Genomic DNA, 23,017 nt, shown 5'->3' on the forward strand with positions numbered 1-23,017 from the left:
TAAAAATTATTTCATTACAATCGATATTATTGTGAACGCAATAAAGAGTCATAAAAATGAAATGTACAATAGATCATAAATTTTTGTATAAAAAAACAAATGTGTGATATATGATAGAAAATAATATATATATATGATAATATGATAGAAAAATAGACTGATAGAAAAATATGTTAAAACTATATTTGGATGAATATTGTAATTAGTTGATATTTTGAGATTAAAAAAAAATGACAACAGCACAAGGCACACCAGAATCAGATACTGGAAGTTTTGAATGTTTTCAAAACTATACAGCACCAGAGGTATTTATACAAGGTTTGGCTGGCATTGTTGATCAACAAGATGTAGAATCTATGATAAGAGCTCAAAAACAAATGTAAGAATAATTTTTTATTTATTTTTTCAAATATTTGTATTTATAAATTTCCTATTGCATCATGAATGAACCTTTTACTTTATAGGTTGCAAAGATTTGAAAAGACCAATGAAATGTTAACTAATTGCAATCAATTGTCAATTAATAGATTGAAAACTGCTGGCACTGAATTTAAAAAACACACAGCACTTTTGGTGGAAATGAAAAGAGATTTAGACTATATTTTCAAGAGGATTCGTATTGTAAAAAATAAATTAAGTCAACAATATCCTCAAGCATTTAATGGTAAATATATATGCAAACTGTTTAAAAAATATGAAAATTAATTTATTCTAAATATTTTTTTATAAATATAGAAGCTGTTAGAAGCAGTTTAGCAGAAGAAGTAATCGTTGAAGATGTAGATTGTTCTGTAAAACCACTCGAACCTGAAATTGTTCCATTACCGAGTGTTACTCATACTGATATGGATCGAGATCCAGATTCTGATGGTAACCAAACTTGCAGTACAAGTAATCGTATCACCATACAATAAATTCACCTAAATTGTGACAAATTGTTCGTTGTTAAAGCATTATGATGTTTCTATTTTTTTTATTCTATTTTTCTTTTCTTAATTTTTTATCGAAAAATCATCGTCGAACTTAACAAAATATTTATGATGTATTTGTACAATCAATTTTTTTTAACATTCTTGTTTTTTTCGACTAAAATTTATCTCGCAGTGGGAATTATGGATAAATGAACGAATGAAATACAATAATAATTATATACAGCATATTCTTTCAAGTATAAGTTTTCAACAATGTTAATCCTTTTTGATAAGTAAATTGTAATGCAAAATTAAAAAGTAAAAGATGATCAGTTGATCAATATTCTTAATTATATTCTTAATTATTAAACCATTTATAAATAAGTTTTTCATATGTCGCATTTGTTTTGTAGCGACTTGTACACCGAATTGAATTATATATATGTATAATATATAAAGTTAATGAAGTTTCTGTAAATTTGAAGAAACGTGAAAAATATCGTAAATAATACATATATCTTTTTGTTAAATGATTCGTCGCAATGCTATGACAAATATTAAGCGATTAGTCATTACTCATTGTCTTTTGGTAGAAAGATAAAAATTAAGATTTTTCTGGTTGTTGTTAACTTCGTACAATGTACATGTTATAGCCATAGTATGTCATAGATCGTTTTTTAAAAACGCAACAAAAATGAATTAATAAAGAAATTCTAGATGATTTAAAACAATCCGAATAGATTATGGCTGTAACATAAGAATCACTGTAATAAAATGAATTTTAGAAATAGTACAAAAGAGGAAAAAAAATACAGACATCTTATATTTCGATTTCGATAGATGTAATTTACTTGGATTTATTTCCCACTTGTTAGGACATTCAATTGTTTCCTTTCCCGAATACAATTGCACGAACGACACTAATAACGACTTCAATTGTTGATGTACAGTGCCGGTTGAGGAGTTTCAATTCGCAAAGCTGCGGAAACGACGAATAAAGAGCAACGATAGTTCATCAACGGAGAGCAACAACGATCAAAGTAACGCTGATACTTCGTCCTGCACGTCTGATACTGCTTAAAGAGTTCCTTCCAGTTATAGAATCGGAAGACTACGAAAAAGAAGAATTTTAAAAAAAAAAAGTAAAATAAAAAAAAGAGTAAAACAAAAGTTGAAATTTTATATGCTGACATTTTCGCGAAAATTGTTAGCCGACAATAACATTTTAGTTGAATCGGTAGCAAACGGTTATAAAAACTTGGAAATTTTTTTGATTATATATGCATACTTTCACGTACAAAAATAGATGTACGCATATCTTTGTAAATTGCAAATCTGTGAATTCTGTCAGTATCGAGTAACGCTATAATAAAGCATTGTTTGTATACTGTAGAAGAGTAGATCATTTCGTAGCGGTAAGTACGAAAATGAATGTTTCCAAAATCGTAACGAGTAAAATTCGTAAAGAAAATATTTCTTCGGTAAAATGAAATTACTCAATAATATATTCGAGCATTATCGATTTTACCGATGCGATTTGTAGTTTCCATTAAAACAGAGAGATGTCGGTAAAGATACGAACGGTAAACAAAGTTTCGAAGTGGCGCGCGAATGTTATCAGCGTTAACACATTGAGTCACTTTATACAGACTATATAATTATAAACTATTATACATAATATTAAAGGTGGAAAAAGTAATCAGGATAATGCGGATGTCTGAAAGAGATTGATAAGATGAATATAAATAACGAAGAGGAAAAAAATATAACGCATCCAGATGCAAGACAATGAGGGAAAGCTTAAATAATTCATAAAACGAGATAACTTCTTGAAAATTGAAGTGATTGCAAAAAAAAATCATTCATATCAATTTTCCAATATTATTTTATACGTAATTATCTCTTCTTTTTTATTCGTATCTTCAAGGAAAATTGAAAAATTTTTCAAAACCGTTTGTTGTTCCCCCTCTGAACATATTTTTTTGAGAAACGATTTCGATTCTGCTTTCTACCAAGGATGGTTTGTACTATACACACACGTCAACTATATGCACATATACTATATACACAGGAGGCACAGCATTCTCCGCGCGGAAGACGCCAGCCATCGCGATGCCAGAAACCAGCTGCGCCTCAGCTGTTTTCTATCCGTTTCATCTTTTCTCTCTTTTTCTTGTCCGCTCTCTTCTTTCTCTCTCTTTCTCTTTCTATCTCTATCCAACGCCGAGGACATTTGAAAACCGGTATTCGAAAATAATATTTCATAGATTTTTCGAGCAATATTCAACTATGCGATATCAAAACTAATCTCTCTAACTAATCTCTCTATTAATATAAATTCGACTAATCGAATAACAAATAGAAAATTATTCGAGAGCGTAAAGACGATTAATCGATTTTTTATACAATAAAATTTCAGTGGATCCATCACGTTTGATTCGTCCAATCATTGCATTTCGCGTGTAAAATGAGTGAATCGATGCACGCGTATCAAAGAGGAAAAGAAACGCGAAGAAGAACAGGAAGAAGAAGTTAAGTCTCTTAGAGCAAAACAGGGAAACAGATGTTTAATTTTATCCGATTCACCTGTTTCATTCGATAGACAGCTTCGTTTTTCTCTCTCTTTTTTTACTTTTTCTCGCGGCAGCACGTGTAACGGGATACATGTTTCTCGTCGACGAGAAATAGGACGAAGACAATTATCTAATTATCGCGGGAATGAATCACTTTGAATCTGTGGATCAAAGCTGTGGATGTTGGAAAACGAGGTGAAAAGGGGAAGAGGAAAAAATAAAGCAATTCGAAAAGCACGATAGGCCTTTTGAAAAATTTCGGAGGCGTGACACATTCAGCTGCACTTGGAGGCGCTACGCTCTGTTGTCGAGATCTGTTGTATACGTGTATTCGATCTCTGTGACACGGACACAACGGAATCCGTTTTTCAGCGGTGCAAAGTAATACAAAAGCACGGGATATACCCGTTAACTCGATGAAGGGTGTCAGAAACAGTGGTCCAGATCGAACGTTTCCAAGAGCGCCGATCCGAAGAACGACGACACCGAGGAGGAGGACGACGACGCGAGCGAAAACTAAACGGATGGAGGAGAAAGTTGGAGAAGTTAAAAAAAAAAAGGGGGGGAAAAAAAAAAAGTTAGCCAACTATCATTCGCACGCCCATTTCCACGCGCGATCGATCTTGCGGATCGAGTTGCAAATCTCGACTCTTATACGAGTCGAAAGGATCCGATCGTCGATCGAGCAACAACGTGGTTGCGCGTTTTTCCGCACCGTACGAAAATGCTGTAAAATCGGCTGACGCGGTTTCTCCCTCGCGAAAGGAGTGACTTCGTGCTATTGACATCCGCTCTTCGTGGTATCGACATCTCGGTACAAGGCAGCCTGTGCCGGGAGCACGATTTTGCGTCACTTCCACCGTGTGGGATGAGGAGAGGGAACGCGAGAGAAAGAGAGTGCGAGAAAGGGGAGTGAGGAAGCGGAGAGGGTGGATAAATGAGGAGAGTGAGAGAGAGAGAGAGAGAAATTCGTGCGACGAGTCAGGTCGGTATAATTTTCACAAGCGCGAAAATTACTCGGATCAGGGCCGATAAGTCGTAAATTACGAGTGAGCACGTAGGTACCTGCGTTTCGATCAACGTGTAAAACGTAGCTTTCGTTTGCCTGCAAATGACGGCATCACCCGTTCAAACTTACGATTACCCGTCGGACAAATTGAACTTTGCGTTGAAATCCGCTATACGCGCCTCGATCGAGAGCGAAAGAGAACGATAACATTGTTGTGGCGCATTGGGGCCAGTAATTTTTTGAACAATTTTCTTTTTTTTTTTTTTTTTTTTTTTTTCTTGTGTTCGAGCAAAACACAACTTGTCGCGAACAAATAAATGGGAACGATTCATTCGATCGATTTATTAGACGAATCGATCGATTCGATTCGAGGCGATGATCTTTGTTGTTGAATGGGGAGGGAAAAAGTTGGGTTGGAACCGATAATGGGTTGAAAATTGGCAAAAGATAGGTACCCACGACGAAAGGTTATTCGGGAATTTCGGCGCGGTGACGCGCGCACGTAGAGGAGTGTACATGGCGATGACAGGACTGTGACGGAGTGCTAATAATACGTATAATAGGCCGGTGGAGCGGCGCGCGTGTGTCGGTGTGGCCGCGCATGAATTCGTGGCGATAAGCAGGGAGAGAAACAAGGATAGGGAGATGTTCTGGCGCGCATACGCGTATATAGGTATGGTTCGTGTTTGCCCGGAGCGTGGCCGTGGCCGCGGATCTCAGCTGCGTGTGTGGATACTTGACGAGACGCGTACGAGTTCGAAACTTGGCCGAAACGAAGGATTGCCGCGTTCTCGAAATCGAGGTCGATACCGAACCGATTCGCGATCCTCCTGTTTTATTCCCTTGTATTCCTTTATATTCCTTTATATTCCCTTACATTCCTTTATATTCATCTTCCAACCATTTTTTTTTTCGATCCTTTTCCTTTCTCTTTTTCTCGATCACGCGTGCCACGCGTGATCGCGAAAGATCCGAAAAATTAACGGATCGAAAAGATAATAAGAAACGAGATAATAAGAAGAAAGAAAGGCGGGAGGATGGCGAGCTATTTCTCAGCTTCATCTGCAGAGACTTTCTTCGCGAGAATATATCGACGCGTCACCAGCAAGCTGGTACGATATCTACGCGTAAAAGTACATATACCGACCATTTCCCGCGTCTCCAACGTAAATATAACGGTTGCATGGATCTTAGTATCTCTGCTTTCTCGATCCAATCGAAAGAAATTGGGATTGGAAAGCATTTGCAACTTTGTTGTTTCCCGTTTGTTGTTGTTGTTGTTGTTGTTGTTTCGTCGTGGTTCCAGGGTGGACGGAAGAATTACCGGTGCAGCCTCGGAGTAGTGAGCAGAGGTTGCGTGGTAGAGAGGTTGCAAGCCACCACCTCTTTCTTCCTCGTCCTCCTCCGGTCGCCGCCGTTCTTCCAGTTCTCCGACTAGACGTTCAGTCGGCTGGCGACAGCCGTCCGTGCTTCGCGTTCCTTCGTGTCGCGCACGCCCCGTCTTTCTCTCTCTCTCACCCGCGAAATCTTCCCGTTTCGTTTTCCCCTTTTTTCACCTCGATCTGCTCCTCGATCGGACGAATCGGTTCGATCATCTTCGATCCAATAATCGGATTAAAAAGTTTTCCGTTTCTTTGTTCATTCGCGATTCGGAGCAGTCTCGCGCGATGGACGGTGTTGTCGTTGCCGTTACGCGTCGATCGCCAGGATCTCGATAGATCTCTCGGTTGGTGACGTTTCGATCCATGCCCTGTTTCGTGCGTTTCCAGCTCCTCTTTGGATTTGTTCGAGATTACGTCGAGCTGACACGATCAGAAGAAGTTGCGGAGCGTAGGAGGTAGGCAGATTTTTCCTTCTCTCGTTGCGTGAAGCGATCGACGTGGCCGAATCTATTTAAAAAGAAAAAAAAACTTTGTCCCAATTTTTCGAATCGAGGGGACGCGAGAAAAAAAAAAGCGAAGGAAAAAGTAAAGAAACGAAGTGAAGAGAGAAACGTGTATTAGGGTTCTCTCGTTAAAACAGACGGATGACGTATCGTGCGCGCACGTGTGCCTCGAACGGAAGGAAGCGAGCAGCTAGCAGCAGTCGCACGGTACTCGAGTCGAAGCTCGACTCTATTCTTCGAGAGACGGATGGACGAGCAGGAAAGCGAAGTAGGAAAACCACGTCAGGTGCATTATTTCGCACGATGTTTGCCGATAATCGGTACCTCGTGTAGCACGTACGGCTCCTCGCATTTACCCAACTATCGCGTTGACCAAATTCTACCACTGTTTTTCGTTTTTTGTAAAAAAAAATCGTGTGTATTTACGATCGTTTCGCGTGGAATTTTATTCGTTGGAGGAAGATCGATCGATCGATCGATCGATCGTTGAATCGTTGGATCCAATTGAAGGGAGAGACAATGACTTCGATGTAGCTTGCAAATTGGATTAGCGGGTGGTGAAGGATAACGTAGCGGAGAAGCGGTGTTCGGTGGACGTGGATTTGATCGCGTGTGCGTGCATACGTAGCGGCGCGAGACACGCGCTACCCGCTATACTCTCATCTCAAGTATTATATCGATTAACTGTTGGCAACAGAAGTGAGGCAGAGGAAAGCTCGTCGGAGGGTGGCATGGCTTTGGCTTTCCTATATTATTAATCTTGCGCGCTTTCTCTCTCTCTCTCTCTCTCTTTCTCTCTCGTCTCTCTCTCTCTCTCTCTCTCTCTCTTTCTCTCTCGTCTTTTCTTCCACGACCTCGTGTTTTCTCCACACCGCCTGATAAACTTGACATATACGCCAGGCAACGAGTCGGTCATGTGTCATGGACAGTTTCCGGCGCCTCAAAGAGAATCAACTCCGCGTTTACCCCGGGGTATACGGGACACTTTTCAGAGCAAAACACTCGCCTATCTTTTCTAAAACGGATATTTAATATAAGATTCAAGACGCTGTTTCACAGTTTCGGAGAAAATTTCTCGTTAAATGCTAGTAGAGTAGCAAGGGAGGGATATCGGTCAAGATACGAAAGGGGGTAATCGGTGAATAATTCGTCGCATTTTTTTTTCTTTTTCCTTTTTTTTTTTTCCCCACCCTCCGGCGTACCGCAATTTCTCATCGTTCTCCCCGATTTCAAAGCGAGGAGAGAGAACGGTGGGCAAGCGAAACGTCAAATGGCGAGGTAAACGCGACGCGTGTCTGGTCGTGACATCTTCGTAACGCAAATGGGTTAAAGCTTTGCAACCGGTTGCCCCCTCGAGCTTCAAACTTATCGGTTTTTCCCCCTTCTTTCTTTCTTTCTTTCTTTCTTTCTTTCTTTTTTTTTTTTTTACAAACGATCCATTTCAAGGAAGAGGCGATCGCGATCGCACGCGATGACGCGCGCGAAGAATAAGAGGCGAAGCAGAGGAGGGTGCACCGCCGTGAAAGGCTGGCGCGAGGAGGAGGAAGAGGAAGAGGAGGAGGAAGACACACGGTGGTGGCTGTGCGTGACATTTTTGTAATGAAAGCGTACGCGGCCTCTACGGTAGTCACTGTGCTACGGCAGACATCTGGTCCGGCTTGCCTCTCGGCTGCCCGGTTCTAATATTGGAAATTGCGTCTCTACCCGCGCTCGCGATCTCCTCTCCAAACAGCGCTCCCGTACCATGTGCAGGACATATGTATAAACACAAGCTCGAGTCTGCCGCGCTATGCTTTTCGGAACCCGCTTTCCTTCCAATCGATCCGTGCCGAACCTTTTCCTCCTTTCCACTCTCCTCCTCGTTCGAATTCGATCGAACGAGGGGGGGGAGAGAAAGAAAGAAAGAAAGAAAGAAGAAGAAGAAGAAATCATCGAGCGCTCGATGAGTTTGGTATCCCCGTGCGCGCAACACAGCTGCGCGCAATTACCACGGCCAGAGCCGTGGATTTTCCTCCGTGGCACGTATATCGTTTCCCTCCTCCTCCTGTTTGCTTAACTAAGCGTCTTAACGAATTGCCGCGAACGCGCGCCTCCCCTCTCCCTTCCCCCTCCTCCTCCTCCTCAGTTTCCCCCTCCACCGTCGCGATCGATCGAGTTCGCGAGAACCACGAACGTAAGTCGATACGTTACCCACGATCGGGTCGAAATTCGCGACATTCGTGTTTAACACTTGCCGCGCAACTTGCGCGCATCTGTAACAACATAAGAAGAAAGAGAGAGAGAGAGAAAAAGAGAGAGAGAAAGAGAGGAAATTATTCGTGTCACATCTGTCGCCGTTTATCGTATCGATAAAATTCCAAGCTCTCGCCTATACTATCCGTTACTATTATTTATTCGCTCCGTCGAAACGTCGTTCAATTATTATTTGGGTATTCAGGGAGCGGTATTCGCTTCCCATTAAAATCGGTGATCGGTATGCGCGGCCTGGTGCCGGTCGCCGGGCACGTACGCGAAATATGCCAACCAATCGGGAAATGGAATCGATCAAATACGAATCGTGCCTCCATCTCGGGGAGAGAGAGAGAGAGAGAAAGAGAGAGAAAAAATCGCGACGACGTCTCGCTATTTCTCGTCGCGATTTTTCCTCTCCCCTCTTTCGACTCGAATACGAAACGTTGGAGAGAGAAAAAAGTGGAAATGAATGGATCGCAATGTTGAACAGGCAAGAAGGTGGAGGGTGGAATGGCGACCAGCAGCGGACCAGTCGTGCAGAAAGTGAAGGTGAAGGAAGAGGCGAAGGATCACTGTACGATGACGACCGGGACCACGTGCACCACGACCACCACCGCCACGACCACCACCACGACCACGACCACGACCACGACCACCAGCGCCAGCACGGGCACTGTAACTAGCACGAGCACGAGCACAGCGACCAGTTTGAGCGAGAGCATCGCCGCATCGCTGCATCAACAACCCTCCGCCGCTGTTTGTCACCTATCGGCGCCAGCGTCTTCCGTCCTCGCCAACGCCGACCCCTTTCCCGTCGATCTCGACCTCAAGACCAAGATCAAGGGTGCGTTCTCCTACACACACACATATATATATATACATATGTATATATTTTTTCTCTCTCTCTATCCTTGGCGAAAACATTGCGGCTGCGGAACGTTAGTTTGGAATATTGCATAGGGGTACCCGTATACTCGCCTACTCGTCCGAATCGTAGGTTCGGGGTTGAGCAGGTTATCTGGCAGACGGGAGCCCGCAGCTACTTTGGAAACGGGGGAAAAGGGGGGCAAAAAAAGGCCGCGGCGTCGTTTCTCTCGTCAAAGAGCCGTCATCCTCCAACGAGATTTCGTATATAATATATATACGTATGTACACACGTTTCTTTGGAGGGAACGAAGGAGGGAACGAAGCGCGTTGAAGTGGCGGAGAGCACGTGCATCGAGGGAAGGGGAGGGATGTATGTGCGAGACTCCTGCGAACAGTCAGTGAAGCCGGGTCGGTCGGTTGGTTGGTTGGTTGGTTGGTTGGTTGGTCGGGCTCGGTGTGTTGGTTAGGTCGGCTCGTGCACCGGCTGACTGCCTGGACCAGACGCGATAAGGCACGTCCAACACTTCCACCGGGATTCTGCTCGAGGCTGATATCATATCCGGTACACCGTCGGCATCCCCGACGTTGCCGTTCGAGGTATTTTGCGATAGTCGCCCGCACCACGCCTCCGCTCCTACTTCCTGGATGGATATGCTTACAACGTAGAAACCAACCTCGCATCCATCTTTCTTTCCACCTCTTTCATTTTCTCCTCCAATTTGCTCCAAGAGTTTTAAACGGAGAGGGGGGAAAAAAAGAAAGAATTCCTCTTCCCCGAATAATATTATTCGCGATTTCTCGTCTTCGAAGGAGAAAGAAATATCGATTCGACGATCCTCGTATTTATACCGAGATCTGGAGGAGGAGGTGGAGGAGGAAAAATGAGGCGAAAGGGAGAGGGAGGGGCGAGAGGGGTGCGGCTAGGAAGGGATTGCGATCAAAGCCATCTGTTGCATTGTCCCGGCAATTAGGAGGCGACAGCTGAGTCCCAGCGTACTTACTTCCACCCAGGGACTCTCAGTCGAGTGGAGCACGTGCGCTTTATCGATCTCTCTCTCGGCGCTCTCTCGCTGGAACCGTGGCCGTCTCTCCCTCTCTCTCTCTCTCTCTCTCTCCTCTCCACGAAGACAACGAACCGCCTCCTAACCGTGCTTGCTTATCCACCGTGGTGCTCCAGGTGGTGCCGGCTCCGCCGCCGCCAGATATTCCGCACCCCTTCTTTCTTCCCTTCGACCGATCTTTCCCATATCATTCCGCCTCGCTCGGTCACTCGCGAGTAACACTCTCCGCGAAAATCTGCGGAGAAGAATCTCGAAAAGAGGGGGAGCGCGAGAATTTGGATTTGTGCGATAATAATAATAATAATAATAGTAACAACAACAACAAGAATAATAATAATAATAATTATTAGGAGGGGCGAACCCGTAAGGTAGTTCACTGCAAGGGAGCAGTAAGCTCGGGATACAGGTAATTAGCTCCTGGCTACCGACGTCAGGTGGCAGTGACACGGCGACCTTCTTCTTCCGCTCCTTGACCCTTCCCCTTCCTCCTCCTTTCACCCTGTTACGACCAATTCACACGCCTCGTCGCCGACAATTTCACGGCGAAATTCACGGACTCGAGTCGATAAAATCCAGCGGAGGAGGGGAATGGATCAAGAGGATTCCTTCCTGTTCTTCTTCCTCCTCCTCCTCCTCCTCCTCCTCGTTGGAGGAGAAGGTGTGGAAGCTAGGCTGTTAAACGTGAATCGTGAGTGGAGAGGAGAGGAGAGGAGAGGAGGGAGCACCGCGTATCGGCATGCCGCGGCGGTACATTTCATGGCGGCGTTTCGCCACGCGTTGCCACGAGGCCGGGAGGCATTCCGCGAGATAACGCGCGGGACAACGGAATGGGAACAAGGCAAGGTGGATGACACGGCCCGTAATTGCATGTTATCCGCTGCACCCACGCGGCACAGGGCGGGCGCAAGCACGGTTGACGCGCATCTGTGCCTCGCACACGCCTCTACGTGCGCGTGTGTGCGCGCCTATCAACGCGCGTTTGTAAACGAGTGGCCGATTCGCCTGCCCGTTTCACGTGGTCCGCGGTTGACGGCTCTCCCCGGATGTACCCGGCACAAAGGACGTTTGCGGCCACCTACCCTCCTCCCCCTCCCCAAACTCTCTCTTTCGACTTTGCCGAGACCAATCTTTTCCCTCCCCTTTCTCCCTCCCCGCTCCTTTGACAGCCATCTTCGAGCCACGCGTTTGAACGAGCCTCTCCGACGTTCGAAAAGAAAGAGAGAGAGAGAGAGAAAAAGGAGAAGCGCTGGCTACCGTTTTTCTTTTCTTCTTCTTCTTCTTTTTCCAGTTACCCCCGCGGCCAGGGAGAAATCGGCGCGAGAGGATGGCCAACGCGAGGAGATCCACTCTCCCTCCCTTCCCCCCCAGAAAATTTCGGCGGGCGGGCAATCGAGGCAAGGCAACTGCACGAGGGGCGCGAGCGAGTTGCACAAGGCGGCGGGCTCGGCCGTTTGCTCGGCCTCAGGCTCGGACAGCGGCAGCCCATTGCCGGCGCACTACCTCAAGCCCGAGTCCGAGGACGGATCCGTGAACGGAGGCGCGGGTGGAAATGGGAGGGCGGCGCAGGAGGAGCAGAACGACGCTGCGTCGTCGAACGCGGCTGGAAATAGGTGCATCGCCGGTGTGTTCGCGGGCCACGGCGAGGTGAAGAGCGTCCTCGGCACAGTGGTCAAATTCGCAACGGGCATCTCTCCCGACACTGGGGACACCGTGCTCACGCTGGTCTTGGCGCTTCTGGTAAACCCCTCCTTTCCCCTCTTACTCTGTCTCTCTTCTTTTCTTATGTTACCATATTACGCGTTTTTTGTTTACATGTTCTTTCCTTCTTTTACGCTCGAACGACGTAGCGTAATTAAATTAATGGGCGGGCATCGGGTGACGAAGTCTCGAGAGAGAGAGAGAGAGAGAAAGGACGCACAGTGGTTCGAACAGTAGGAGTTAACTGAATAAAATTATTCTTTTTTTGAGACTTAATTTTCAGATAATTTTTATTATAATTTATTGTTTCGTTAGAAATATGATATAAAGAGAATAATCGGTATGTAAAAATACAAATATTTGCGACTCGAACGCTCAAGGAATCGAGGAAAATATCCGGAGGAATATGCAATGCAATTAACTTGGAGGAAAGCGCCTCGAATTTGACATAAATATAAACCTTGAGAATAGCTATTTCGAAGAAACAGATGTCGAGGAGAAAATGCTGATTAAAAGAAAAAGAAGTTATGGCTATTTTCTATCCTATAAATTATCCGATATATATGGGTCTAAACAAACTGAAAATTGTAAAATGAAAAATGCATCGTAAGAAGATATATCCTATACCGCTCAGAAGATCGAAAGGAATTATAAAAAATTGCTAACTAAAGTTAGGAATATTGTTATTGCTTACTTCCCCAAAGTGTAATAAATAAACAACGATGGAAATGCATATATTATAATAATCCATAAATATCAGTGGTTAGATTAAAGAATCCGCTAGGTGGCGAGCGATTCGATTGTGCCCGTATATATCACGAGCGGCTGTAAACTTTAAAATTAAAAGTAAAAATTAATTTTGCAAAGTAGTTTTGCGAATAATATATCTGGCGGTAAGAAAAAGAGAAGAAAGTTTCTATTTTATCGCAACGTATTTAAAAAATCATCGACAAATCATCTTGCATCGTGTCTCCAATTACGAAGTAATTATTTAGCTTTAAGTTTAATTTACAAAAAACACAAAAACTTATCGATAATTTATAACAATTTAAAATAGTTATTTCAAGGTATTATATCCGTCCATATAAAATTCTTAAAAAACTTACAGAATATTTCCCTATTAAACTATTGAAATGTGACCGATCAGTTATCGATCAGTTCTCCGCGTATATACGAGTATTTTAATCTGTTTAAAAAGTGGATTTAAAATTTTAACGTATAATCGTTATATATTATTTTTTATACATTCGAAAATGAATTTTGTCCAGTTATATACATTATTACATATATAATATATATTATTCGAACCACTGTGGGAACAATTTAGCATTGGTCAAATGTTAAATTTAATGCGCGTAAAATATGTTCACCGTAAATTAGATTAGACGAGCGTGCATTTTTCTCGGTGGAGAAAACGTTTAATCGTGGTTTCGTTTCGATGATAATCGTTTCGAAATTTAGATACGATATTTCTCCCGTAAAAATTCCGTCCCGAGATTTGGCAGGAATCGCGGAAACAATAGAGGAGATATTCAAACTACGTACGTATATACGATGTATGTGTAACGACATAGCGCGTAGCAGGCTCGCATCCGTTCCAGAAACGTGACATCTGGTAGCCATGCTTGACCGTAAACGATCGTGGCACGTGACAAACGTGAAATCAGCCTGATGCGTTTCTTCCTTCCTTCCTTCCTTTCTTCCTTCGTTCGTATGATGATCCTTTCGACTCCACCGCGTAAATATAATTTTCTATTTTCGATAAAGATTATATATATATATATCGAGTAAGTAAGATAATAGGAGGAGGATGAGCTCTTTCTCGAATTTTTCTCGATCGCAGAGTGGGAGCATGACCGCGGAGGAATTTCACTCGGCGCTGCAGGAAGCGACCAACTACTCCCTCAAAGGATTCGTTCTTCCGCATCTCAAGCAACAATTGCCTTCCTTGCAGAGAGATCTGAGCAACGCTGCCAGAGCCAGTAATCAGGTAAGTTCTGTTCTTGCGCATTTTTGTGAAACGTGTCAAAAACTGATCGCAAATTTCTATAATCGTGGAATCGGTTTAAAACGCGATACTTAAAACGTATAGTGCAGACTTTCAGTCTTAATAATAAGCAACGCTGCTAGAGCTAATAATAAAATGAACAATGAATCGAACCAATAGCAAACTATCTGTCTTAAAAGTGGATATTTCTATGGTAGAAAAGATGAAACTAGAATTCTCAATTGTAAAAATAAGAATGGAAACAACGCTGCGAAAGCTAATAAGATAAATCGCGCGAACAATGAAAAATTCAGATCATTTTAAAAATCGATCCTTATATTTCTATCATAGAAAGATCCGAAATAGAAAAATCGAATTCTCGATTGCAAAATTTGAACTTTCCATTTTGAAAATCGATCTCTATATTTTTATAGTAGGAAAAATAAGAAGAGAAGCAACGTTGCTAAAGCTAATATATAATAATAATAAGATAAATCGCGCGAACAATGCAAAATTCGGATTTTCCATTTTGAAATCGATCCCTATATTTCTATGTTAGAAAAGTCAAAATAAAATTTTAAGCAATGCTGTTAGAGTTAAAAATAAATCGCGCAAACAAAATTCGGATTTTCCATTTTGGAAATCGATCCCCATATTTCTACGATAGAAAAGAATTCTCAATTACGAAAAAAATACGAATAGGAACAACGCTGCATAATAAGATAAATCGCGCGAACAATGTAAAATTCAAGGCATTTTAAAAATCGATCCTTATATTTCTATCATAGAAAGATCCGAAATAGAAAAATCGAATTCTCGATTGCAAAATTTGAACTTTCCATTTTGAAAATCGATCTCTATATTTTTATAGTAGGAAAAATAAGAAGAGAAGCAACGTTGCTAAAGCTAATATATAATAATAATAAGATAAATCGCGCGAACAATGCAAAATTCGGATTTTCCATTTTGAAATCGATCCCTATATTTCTATGTTAGAAAAGTCAAAATAAAATTTTAAGCAATGCTGTTAGAGTTAAAAATAAATCGCGCAAACAAAATTCGGATTTTCCATTTTGGAAATCGATCCCCATATTTCTACGATAGAAAAGAATTCTCAATTACGAAAAAAATACGAATAGGAACAACGCTGCATAATAAGATAAATCGCGCGAACAATGTAAAATTCAAGGCATTTTAAAAATCGATCCCTGTATTTCCACGGAAATAGAAATAGAAAAGTAGAAAAATCCGATTCGTATATCTCTGTGTTATAAAATTCGAAATAAAATTCTCAATTGGAAAAATAAAAACGTAACGCTGATCTAATAATAAGATGAATCGGAGCCAATAACGCGGAAAAGTTAAAACGCGATGCAAAAACTTCCACGGTAGAAAAATCGGGATGGAAAAATCGAATTCTCGGATAAAATGAGGGGGGAGAAGTGCGTATTAGCGGGCAAAACGGTTCATCCGATCCGCGTGTGGTCCGATATAGATTAGAGTTATATATCGCACACACGCCCGTTAAACTTTGTACAACGAAGGCGGAGGAGAGGAAAACGCGTTCAGGAGTAGTGAGTAAAATCAACAGAACCCGGGCTGACCGGCTGTCGACCTGTTTTAATTTCCCAGGCTACTTCGCGGCTCGAGGGTGGGGGCGTGCCAGCCTGTTTCATGAAGGAAAGATAGATGAACAAATCGAACGTAAAGACCCGGCTCGAAAAAGTCTCCGCGAGAAACGTGGCCGCCTCGCCAACCTCTTCCCCTTTTTCTTTCTTTCTCTTCTCTTAATATTCCATTCCACTTTTTTCCATTCCGTTAAAAATGAAATCCCACGATTATCTTGAGGCCAGAGATTGCCGGGGAGAGTCGTCAGAATTGGGCGCGTAATCTGGTAGAGAACGTTACGAGAAAAATAAGTTTGCTAGGAGAACGAGCGAGAATATTCGTTCGCACACTCGCGATCGGAATAAAGTTTCGATTTCGAAGAATTAAATATGAGATATGTTTTCGGTTGTGCCACGCTACTTCCACCTGCTCCTTCTCCGAAAAAAAAAAGAGAATTAACTAACGAAGGGGATAGAGTAGGAGGAGGGAGGAGAGGAAAGAGAGGGATGGGTGGGAAATATACCGAAGAGCACGGAAGAACGAATGGTGGCGCGGTAACGAATTGCAAATTAATAGGAAGGATTTACATTTCGTAAGGCAGCTAACGGCGAAGGATCGAAAGAGAAATTGAATTCCTTCGCTCCTCTCTCTCTTTCTCCCTTCCCCCTTTTTCTTGCGCTCGAGCTTCCTCGAGGAACGAATAATCGCGACCAATCAGAATATGCGGTGGCGCGATTACACGCGTAACTTTGCCGATCGATGATCGTTAATTGAGAGTCGCGAAAACGAGAAAGCTGGAAAGAAAAGGGGGGGAAGAATATCGCGATTAGGAGTGATAAATCCGTAGTTTACCCAGCGCTTACCGAACTCGATTTAACTCGAGGGAAACGAGGTAGAAATTTCAGGTGAACGGTGTTACTCGTAAATATTGGAAAATATCGAGAAACGATCGATACAGTTTCCTTACGGAGAGATATGATCAAAGTTTCGTCACCGTTTCCCGTTTTATTTTTTCCTCTTCTTTTTTTCCCACGACAGAGTTGCGCGCAATTCTTGAGATCGAACGAAGCCGCGGTCCTGGAGGCTGTGGGTTTGGTGGCCGCGACGGATCAAGTGGAGATCTTTGGAGAGCAGACCGGTAACGGAATAGGAGGTGGCGGCAATCAGTGCTCCGCTCATTACGGCGTACGATCCAATTCCAACCCCGGAATTGGCGCCATTCAACACACGAACAACGCCACGGGTGGTTTCCATCATTACTCGAGCGCATCGCACGCACCGAAACGACGCGCCTCCGACACGCCGTGAGTATTCATCTCCCTTCTACTTCCTTCCTTTTTTCCTTCCCTCCCAAATAATTTGAAACCAATTCTCCGTCCACTTGTTCCTCTGCCATTCTCCGCCGCAACGACAGCGTAGACGAAGTATCGTATTTGAAAACGCCGTAAATCGGGACGACGGTTAAATTTCGGTCGCAACGAAATCTTTGTCCGTCTATAACGATAATTCACGCGAGACACCGAACGCCACGCACCTGCGCGTACACGTGTGCGCAGTATATCTGCCAAGCCGCAAATGTGCCGCGGTGTTTCGGAAAAATCTTGGCTACGAGCCTGTGTGTTTCTCGGGCCATGTTTAACCGCTCCCACAGAAACGGTGACCCCGATCCTCGAATCTCGATGCGCGATTCACGATCGAAATTCGTTGATTCGATGATCTGGAATACGATAGATCCGGTTCGATCTATCCGTGCACAAAGGATGTTCGGTAATTTCGGTTCGGAATAGGAGAAAGGGGCGCCGACGCGACGCGAATCCGAAGGTGACAAAACGCGACGTGCGCGTTGGCAATGCCAGCCTGGCCTCCTCTCGATATGTCTGCCGGTGACGTTTCCATATATCATCGGGGTACCACCTTTCTCCAACACCCCTACGCCGTCCTACTCCCGCCAAGACCCCCTACTCTCTACTCTTCGACTACCGGGAAACTTGCCTCGAGTACCTGCTGCTAATACACGCCACCTTCTCGACCAACCAACACCTCGTCCGACGAACGAATTATCAAATTCTTCTCCCCTCCTCTCTCTCTCTCTTTCTCGAATTCGTTCGTTCCTTTCGTTTCCTTTTCGAGGTATCGAAATATGTCGCAGATATTACGAGAACGGGACCACTCTGCTCGAGGATATTCCCTTGTACGGGAAAAGATTGAATCCTTGGAGTCATCACCATCCACCGCAACAGCAACCGTCCGCCGAGGGTTCGTCCCCTTATTGTTGGTATCATCCGCTTCATTCGAGTGGATCGATTCAAGGCCTCGGCCATCGTCATGCTCACGCTCACGGTCATTCTCATGGTCAAACTCACGGCCACGCTCATGGCCACGGGCAGGGTGAGGGGTCTAGCTCGATACCACCACCTGGTTCCGTGCAAATGAGTCAGATGAACGCGTTCTCCGGATCTCACCACTTAGCACGACAACAGCAGCAGCAAATGGGTCACGTTCAAGTGCAGAACGGCAGCCTGGACGACGAGTGGAAGAACATTCACATGATGTTGAACTGTATTCTCGGAATGGTGGAAAAGACGAAGAAAGCTTTGGCTATTCTGCAGACACGTGGCTGTTTTGGGGCCACGGCCTCGGCGGGCCCTCCCTTGTCAGCCACGAGCACCGTGCCGGCTCAAAACGGTGGCACCGGCAGCGCGGCCAACAACAATCCATCCTCGACCAACGGCTCTCAAGTAGAATCCTCGACCGGTGACCGCGAGGGAAGCTTGAAACGATTGTCCGGAGAGATCGTCGCTCAGACCATCAGGGCGATCGAGGATAAAGTCGCAGAAGTGAAGAGGAAAGATGGTTCGTATCGTCAATTTATTACGAAATGTATACGCGCGCGCGTCTTTACATTCCCTTCTCTTACAGAAGAAGCCGTGAAAAGGGCCGTGATGGCCGAAGTGCAACGAGCCGTGAGAGTCGCGGTAGCCGAATCGAGGGCGAGCGAACGTCTACGAGTGCATCGAATGCTCGACGTTCCATTGTCTCAGAGAAACCACGGACCTCTCCGTCAAGGGCCGTACCTTCGAGTTCACGGTAATCCAGTCGATACGAATGCTAGAACAGTCACAGCTACACCGACCAACACCGTTTCCAATTCTATCACGTCGATCGGCGAGGACGAAAAGGACGCGCAATTGCAGACCGTCTCGGGATCCGTGAGTAGTATACTAGTTCACTGTTTGGGAAAAAACACGGGACGGGATAGAGGCAAAAAGTGTCCTTCGCTTATCCCCACTTCGAACGCTTTGTTGACAATTCTGACACGACACGCTACGGTAGTAGAAAAGCTATAATCTGAATATTCAAAATCATAAAAATTATTCTTATTTATAAAGTTATGTTAGGATAATCATTTAAGACTGAATGTTCAGCTTATTCGTATATATATAATTATTATCTTAACTATTTGAATGTAAAATTACATTTATAAATTAAACTAATGTTACAAATTATAATTAGCCCACACATATTATGAGAAATAAAAATTTCTCTATCGATACGTTAAACTTCTCTGGGTTCTATTCCTTATGCTGATGCATAAAAGTTTAGATATAGTTGTAATTTTGGATTAGTATACGTGACAAATACCATGGTAAAAACAAAAATGCGTACGAAAATAATTTTTTTCCAAATTAACCGCATTCCGCGAGATTTCATTCCAACAATAAACAGTACTCTTGCCACGTATCGACGCGCCAATGTGATTTTTTTCTCGTGCTCTATATTTCATGCCTTGCTCACCACCAATCCATTTTCAGAGTTGTTGGAACTGCGGCAGACCAGCCTTGGAGACGTGTGGTGGTTGTGGAATCGCGCGATACTGCGGCTCCTTCTGCCAACACCGGGATTGGGAAGCAGGAGGCCATCACGCAACCTGCAACAATCCTCCGCCTCGCGAACCTCGAAGATCAGCGTCTCGAAGTCCTCCCAGAATCGCAAGCGCAGCTCAGTCGAGCGTGAACGAGGCAAATATCGTCGCGCCTATACCGGCCAATGGTACGACCAAGGGGAAGTGACGTTACGACGGGAATTATTATCGACTCAGACGATTCGCTAGACCAATCCAATACGATTCGCGTTGACCATACACACTACACACACACGCACATCCTTTCTTCTGACGGAGAATCATACATCTTCTGCTTTTCTTTCTCCACTTTCTTCCTACGCTTTCGCACTCTCGGCAAACCATGCGCCATTCAGTTGTACAGTTATAATAGTTTAAATACCCTGTTATTCATCCAAGATATATTACGATACATTTTGTCAAATTCATCCGTTCGCACTAACCTTGACGAGTTAGAGAGTTAAGCGATCCCTTGCGTATCGCGATATACGAATACAAAGTTGCGGGAACAGTACATTTACGCGTGAAATGAAATTTTTCCCTTTTACGATTGTAGTTGTAATACCGTTCGTCGAATTCCTTCTTTAGAATAGTACGTGTAACGGTTCGTTGTACATTGCTATTTGATCGAAGCGACAAAGTAGAGATAAATTATATAACATGTATATATCTCGGATGATAGATCGTTCAAATAAACGAAATTCTTGTCTAGAAATGAAAATGAAAATGAAATTATCTTTCGATACAACGAAAGTATGAATTAAAAATACGAATCCATTCACGTCGCCCGAACAATGAACAGTGATAAATAAACTTAATACATGTTATACATTCTCTAGGTCTCTACGAACATGTAGCATAAAAAAAATCTTGCACGCATAAACAAAATATTTGTTATCTAAATAAGTTGGAACAATTTTATATCATAATTTTGCAATATTGTTTTTTCACACTTAGAACCGTATAATATTTGGCACAAATGCGATCAATTTAAATTTTTCTTCACCGTAATCGATACGAAGTGTTATATCGATATTTTTCCTAGTCAATTGATAGATTAATTGATAGATTAATAATCGCAACGAGTGATAAAACTGTTGCAACGTTTTACTTTACGCGCGTCACAGTGCAGGGACGCATGTATACGTTTATAAGTCTAGTCACTGTCGAGTCGAGAATCATAAAATGAGTTTATCCGTCGCGCGCATTAGAAAACTTTGCTCAAATTTAGATTACGAATCGTTGTATGTTTTTCTAGCTACGTTACGTTGCGGGGATGTATGATGGATTCTATAGATTGTATTTATGAATTAACGAAATACATGATTATTCTGTGTCATAATGCTTAAAGAACAAACATCGACATCTTTCTTTTCTTGTACACGTGTTTACATTCAACAATAACTTAAAACTTATTTCTCTTTTTTGACCGTCTTCCCTATTATATTTGCGAAAAGTGCTCTCGTTTTCTCTTCTTTTCCTAACGTTTCCATCCAATCCTTCTTGTTTCTTGCGTACAGTGGAACGTTTAATTTGTTCAACATTATTTGTCCAGATTTGGTCGAACGCAAAGATTCTCCGGCTGCTGCTAATTCTTCCATGATCAAAGTTTTCTGATTCATATTCGCCGATCGCCATATTCTATCCAAGCATCTGGAACCGTGTGTACTGCGAGCCAATCGTGACCAATATCCTTTTAATTTTTTTCCAAGTTTTTCCCTGCTTTTCTCACCGATATATTTGCTGTCCATGTAAGCATCCACGATGCGACTTCCTTTTGGATCTTCAAACAACCGCACTAGATCCTCTATGTCGGTTTCCAACAAGCAATTAACCATTTTTATGGGTTTATTAAAATTGAGTATAGCCTGTACTATTAGACTTCCGTGTAAATTGATCAAAGATTTCGAGTCATCTTCCTTCTTTTCTTTTAAATTTTCTAATTGATCGAATGTTTTTAAACTTACCACGCAAGCCACGATAAAATGTTGTTTCTCGTTTACTTCGCAATGAAGAGTTCTTAAAAGTTCAGTTACAAATGCACCTTGCTTGATTTGCAATCTTAAACACGCATTCGCCACACTGACTAAAATTCCTGTAAAACCTTTCTCAAGAATTTCGGAAAAATGAACGTGAATCTCTTCAAATATCTGTTCAAACTTTTCCTTTACTGTACAATGATCAAATAGTCTTTGTACACTGAAGTTTGTATTTTGTGTCAATGACAATTGTTTCAAATTGCCTGAAAAGTATTTTTCATAAATGTCATTAAAAGATTTAGGATTTCCCACTGATAAGCAAGCCTCCAGCAATCTGATTGAACTTTCTGTGTTAAAAATATTTGATAGTTGTTGATCTTCTCCAAGCTTAAAACATTCGTTTGTAATCTTTTTAACATACTCTTCCATCATAGTTGGAAATGTATCCTTTAAAGAATATAAAGCACTTTGCAATAATCCAGATGTAAGTTCATCTTTACCAAATTCTAAAAAGCAAGGCCATTTGTATAATCTGTTGCATGTTGAGGATAATAAATCTTTATACTCTTGTATTACTGGTCGTCTTACATCATATATCATTTTTTTTTTATCATTAGCTTCAGGTTTATCGATTAGACCACCAAGACATTCGATAACAGTCCTCAAAAGATGATTCGCGTATGTATCGTACACAAATTCCTCTATATTATTAATAAAATATTTACTCAGCTTCAACACGATGCTGTTATAAGATTCCACTTCCGATTCCTTAACCTCTATATTGGCATCTACACTTTGTTCAGCATTAGATTCTAAAACTATTCTTTTATTTCCTCTATCGGCGCAAACCATTACGATCTTTTGTAAAACATGACTAGCAAATCTGTCATTACTCAGAAGTCGTAAAGAAGGATTGAAAGTAGTAACTAACCTTTGAATCGTTTCCAAATTCGCATATTTCAAAAGTGAATCCAATATTCTGGATCCCACTTGATTTTGGGCATATTCAATTTCGTGTCCAATAGTTTGTTCGTATACATTATTCACAAATATTAGTTTCTCTTCGATAGAAGGAAAATCACTTTTCATCAATTCCAGAATACGTACCATATATTGATATGTATCATGATCTACATCAGATCCATGATTCCTTTGTCGTGCGAATTTTTTTGCCATCTGAGCACATGATCGTTTTTTTTTTCTTTTTTTACCTCTTTCATCGTTCCGGTTATTGTTGACCATGTTTTAAAATGATTTTTCACACAAAGTAACGTTTACATAACCTCTTTATTGCGTGCACGCGACG

At 42.5% G+C, this 23,017-nt stretch overlaps 3 protein-coding genes across 3 annotated transcripts; 2 read left to right on the forward strand and 1 right to left on the reverse strand.

Annotated features, from left to right (window-relative positions):
• The first annotated feature begins 230 nt into the window (after window positions 1–230).
• LOC108000162 (kxDL motif-containing protein CG10681) lies at window positions 231–2,303 on the forward strand. Its single transcript, XM_017060366.3, has 4 exons — window positions 231–379; window positions 465–664; window positions 736–870; window positions 1,862–2,303. Exons 1-4 carry the CDS (start codon window positions 231–233, stop codon window positions 1,990–1,992), a joined length of 615 nt encoding a protein of 204 aa, XP_016915855.1. The 3' UTR covers window positions 1,993–2,303.
• A 4,115-nt stretch (window positions 2,304–6,418) lies between these two features.
• On the forward strand, window positions 6,419–21,089 carry LOC107993938 (protein CBFA2T3). Its single transcript, XM_062074274.1, has 8 exons — window positions 6,419–6,664; window positions 9,101–9,454; window positions 11,827–12,275; window positions 14,080–14,226; window positions 16,870–17,135; window positions 17,981–18,684; window positions 18,751–19,040; window positions 19,644–21,089. Exons 1-8 carry the CDS (start codon window positions 6,520–6,522, stop codon window positions 19,899–19,901), a joined length of 2,613 nt encoding a protein of 870 aa, XP_061930258.1. The 5' UTR covers window positions 6,419–6,519; the 3' UTR covers window positions 19,902–21,089.
• On the reverse strand, window positions 19,252–22,989 carry LOC107993937 (nucleolar protein 9). Its single transcript, XM_017050618.3, has one exon. The coding sequence runs from the start codon at window positions 22,951–22,953 to the stop codon at window positions 21,145–21,147; it is 1,809 nt and encodes a 602-aa protein (XP_016906107.1). The 5' UTR covers window positions 22,954–22,989; the 3' UTR covers window positions 19,252–21,144.
• Window positions 22,990–23,017: the final 28 nt, after the last annotated feature.

This window comes from Apis cerana, linkage group LG4 (assembly GCF_029169275.1).
Source record: "Apis cerana isolate GH-2021 linkage group LG4, AcerK_1.0, whole genome shotgun sequence".
Taxonomy (NCBI): Eukaryota; Metazoa; Arthropoda; class Insecta; order Hymenoptera; family Apidae; genus Apis; species Apis cerana.

Coding starts and splice junctions, on each gene's coding strand:
- LOC107993937 (XM_017050618.3), bottom strand. CDS start 22,953: ATGGTCAACAATAACCGGAACGATGAAAGAGGTAAAAAAAGAAAAAAA.
- LOC107993938 (XM_062074274.1), top strand. CDS start 6,520: ATGACGTATCGTGCGCGCACGTGTGCCTCGAACGGAAGGAAGCGAGCA. Junction 12,276..14,079: donor CGCTGGTCTTGGCGCTTCTG/GTAAACCCCTCC, acceptor TCTCGATCGCAG/AGTGGGAGCATGACCGCGGA. Junction 18,685..18,750: donor AGAAGTGAAGAGGAAAGATG/GTTCGTATCGTC, acceptor CTTCTCTTACAG/AAGAAGCCGTGAAAAGGGCC.
- LOC108000162 (XM_017060366.3), top strand. CDS start 231: ATGACAACAGCACAAGGCACACCAGAATCAGATACTGGAAGTTTTGAA. Junction 380..464: donor ATAAGAGCTCAAAAACAAAT/GTAAGAATAATT, acceptor TTTACTTTATAG/GTTGCAAAGATTTGAAAAGA. Junction 871..1,861: donor TCGAGATCCAGATTCTGATG/GTAACCAAACTT, acceptor GTTGATGTACAG/TGCCGGTTGAGGAGTTTCAA.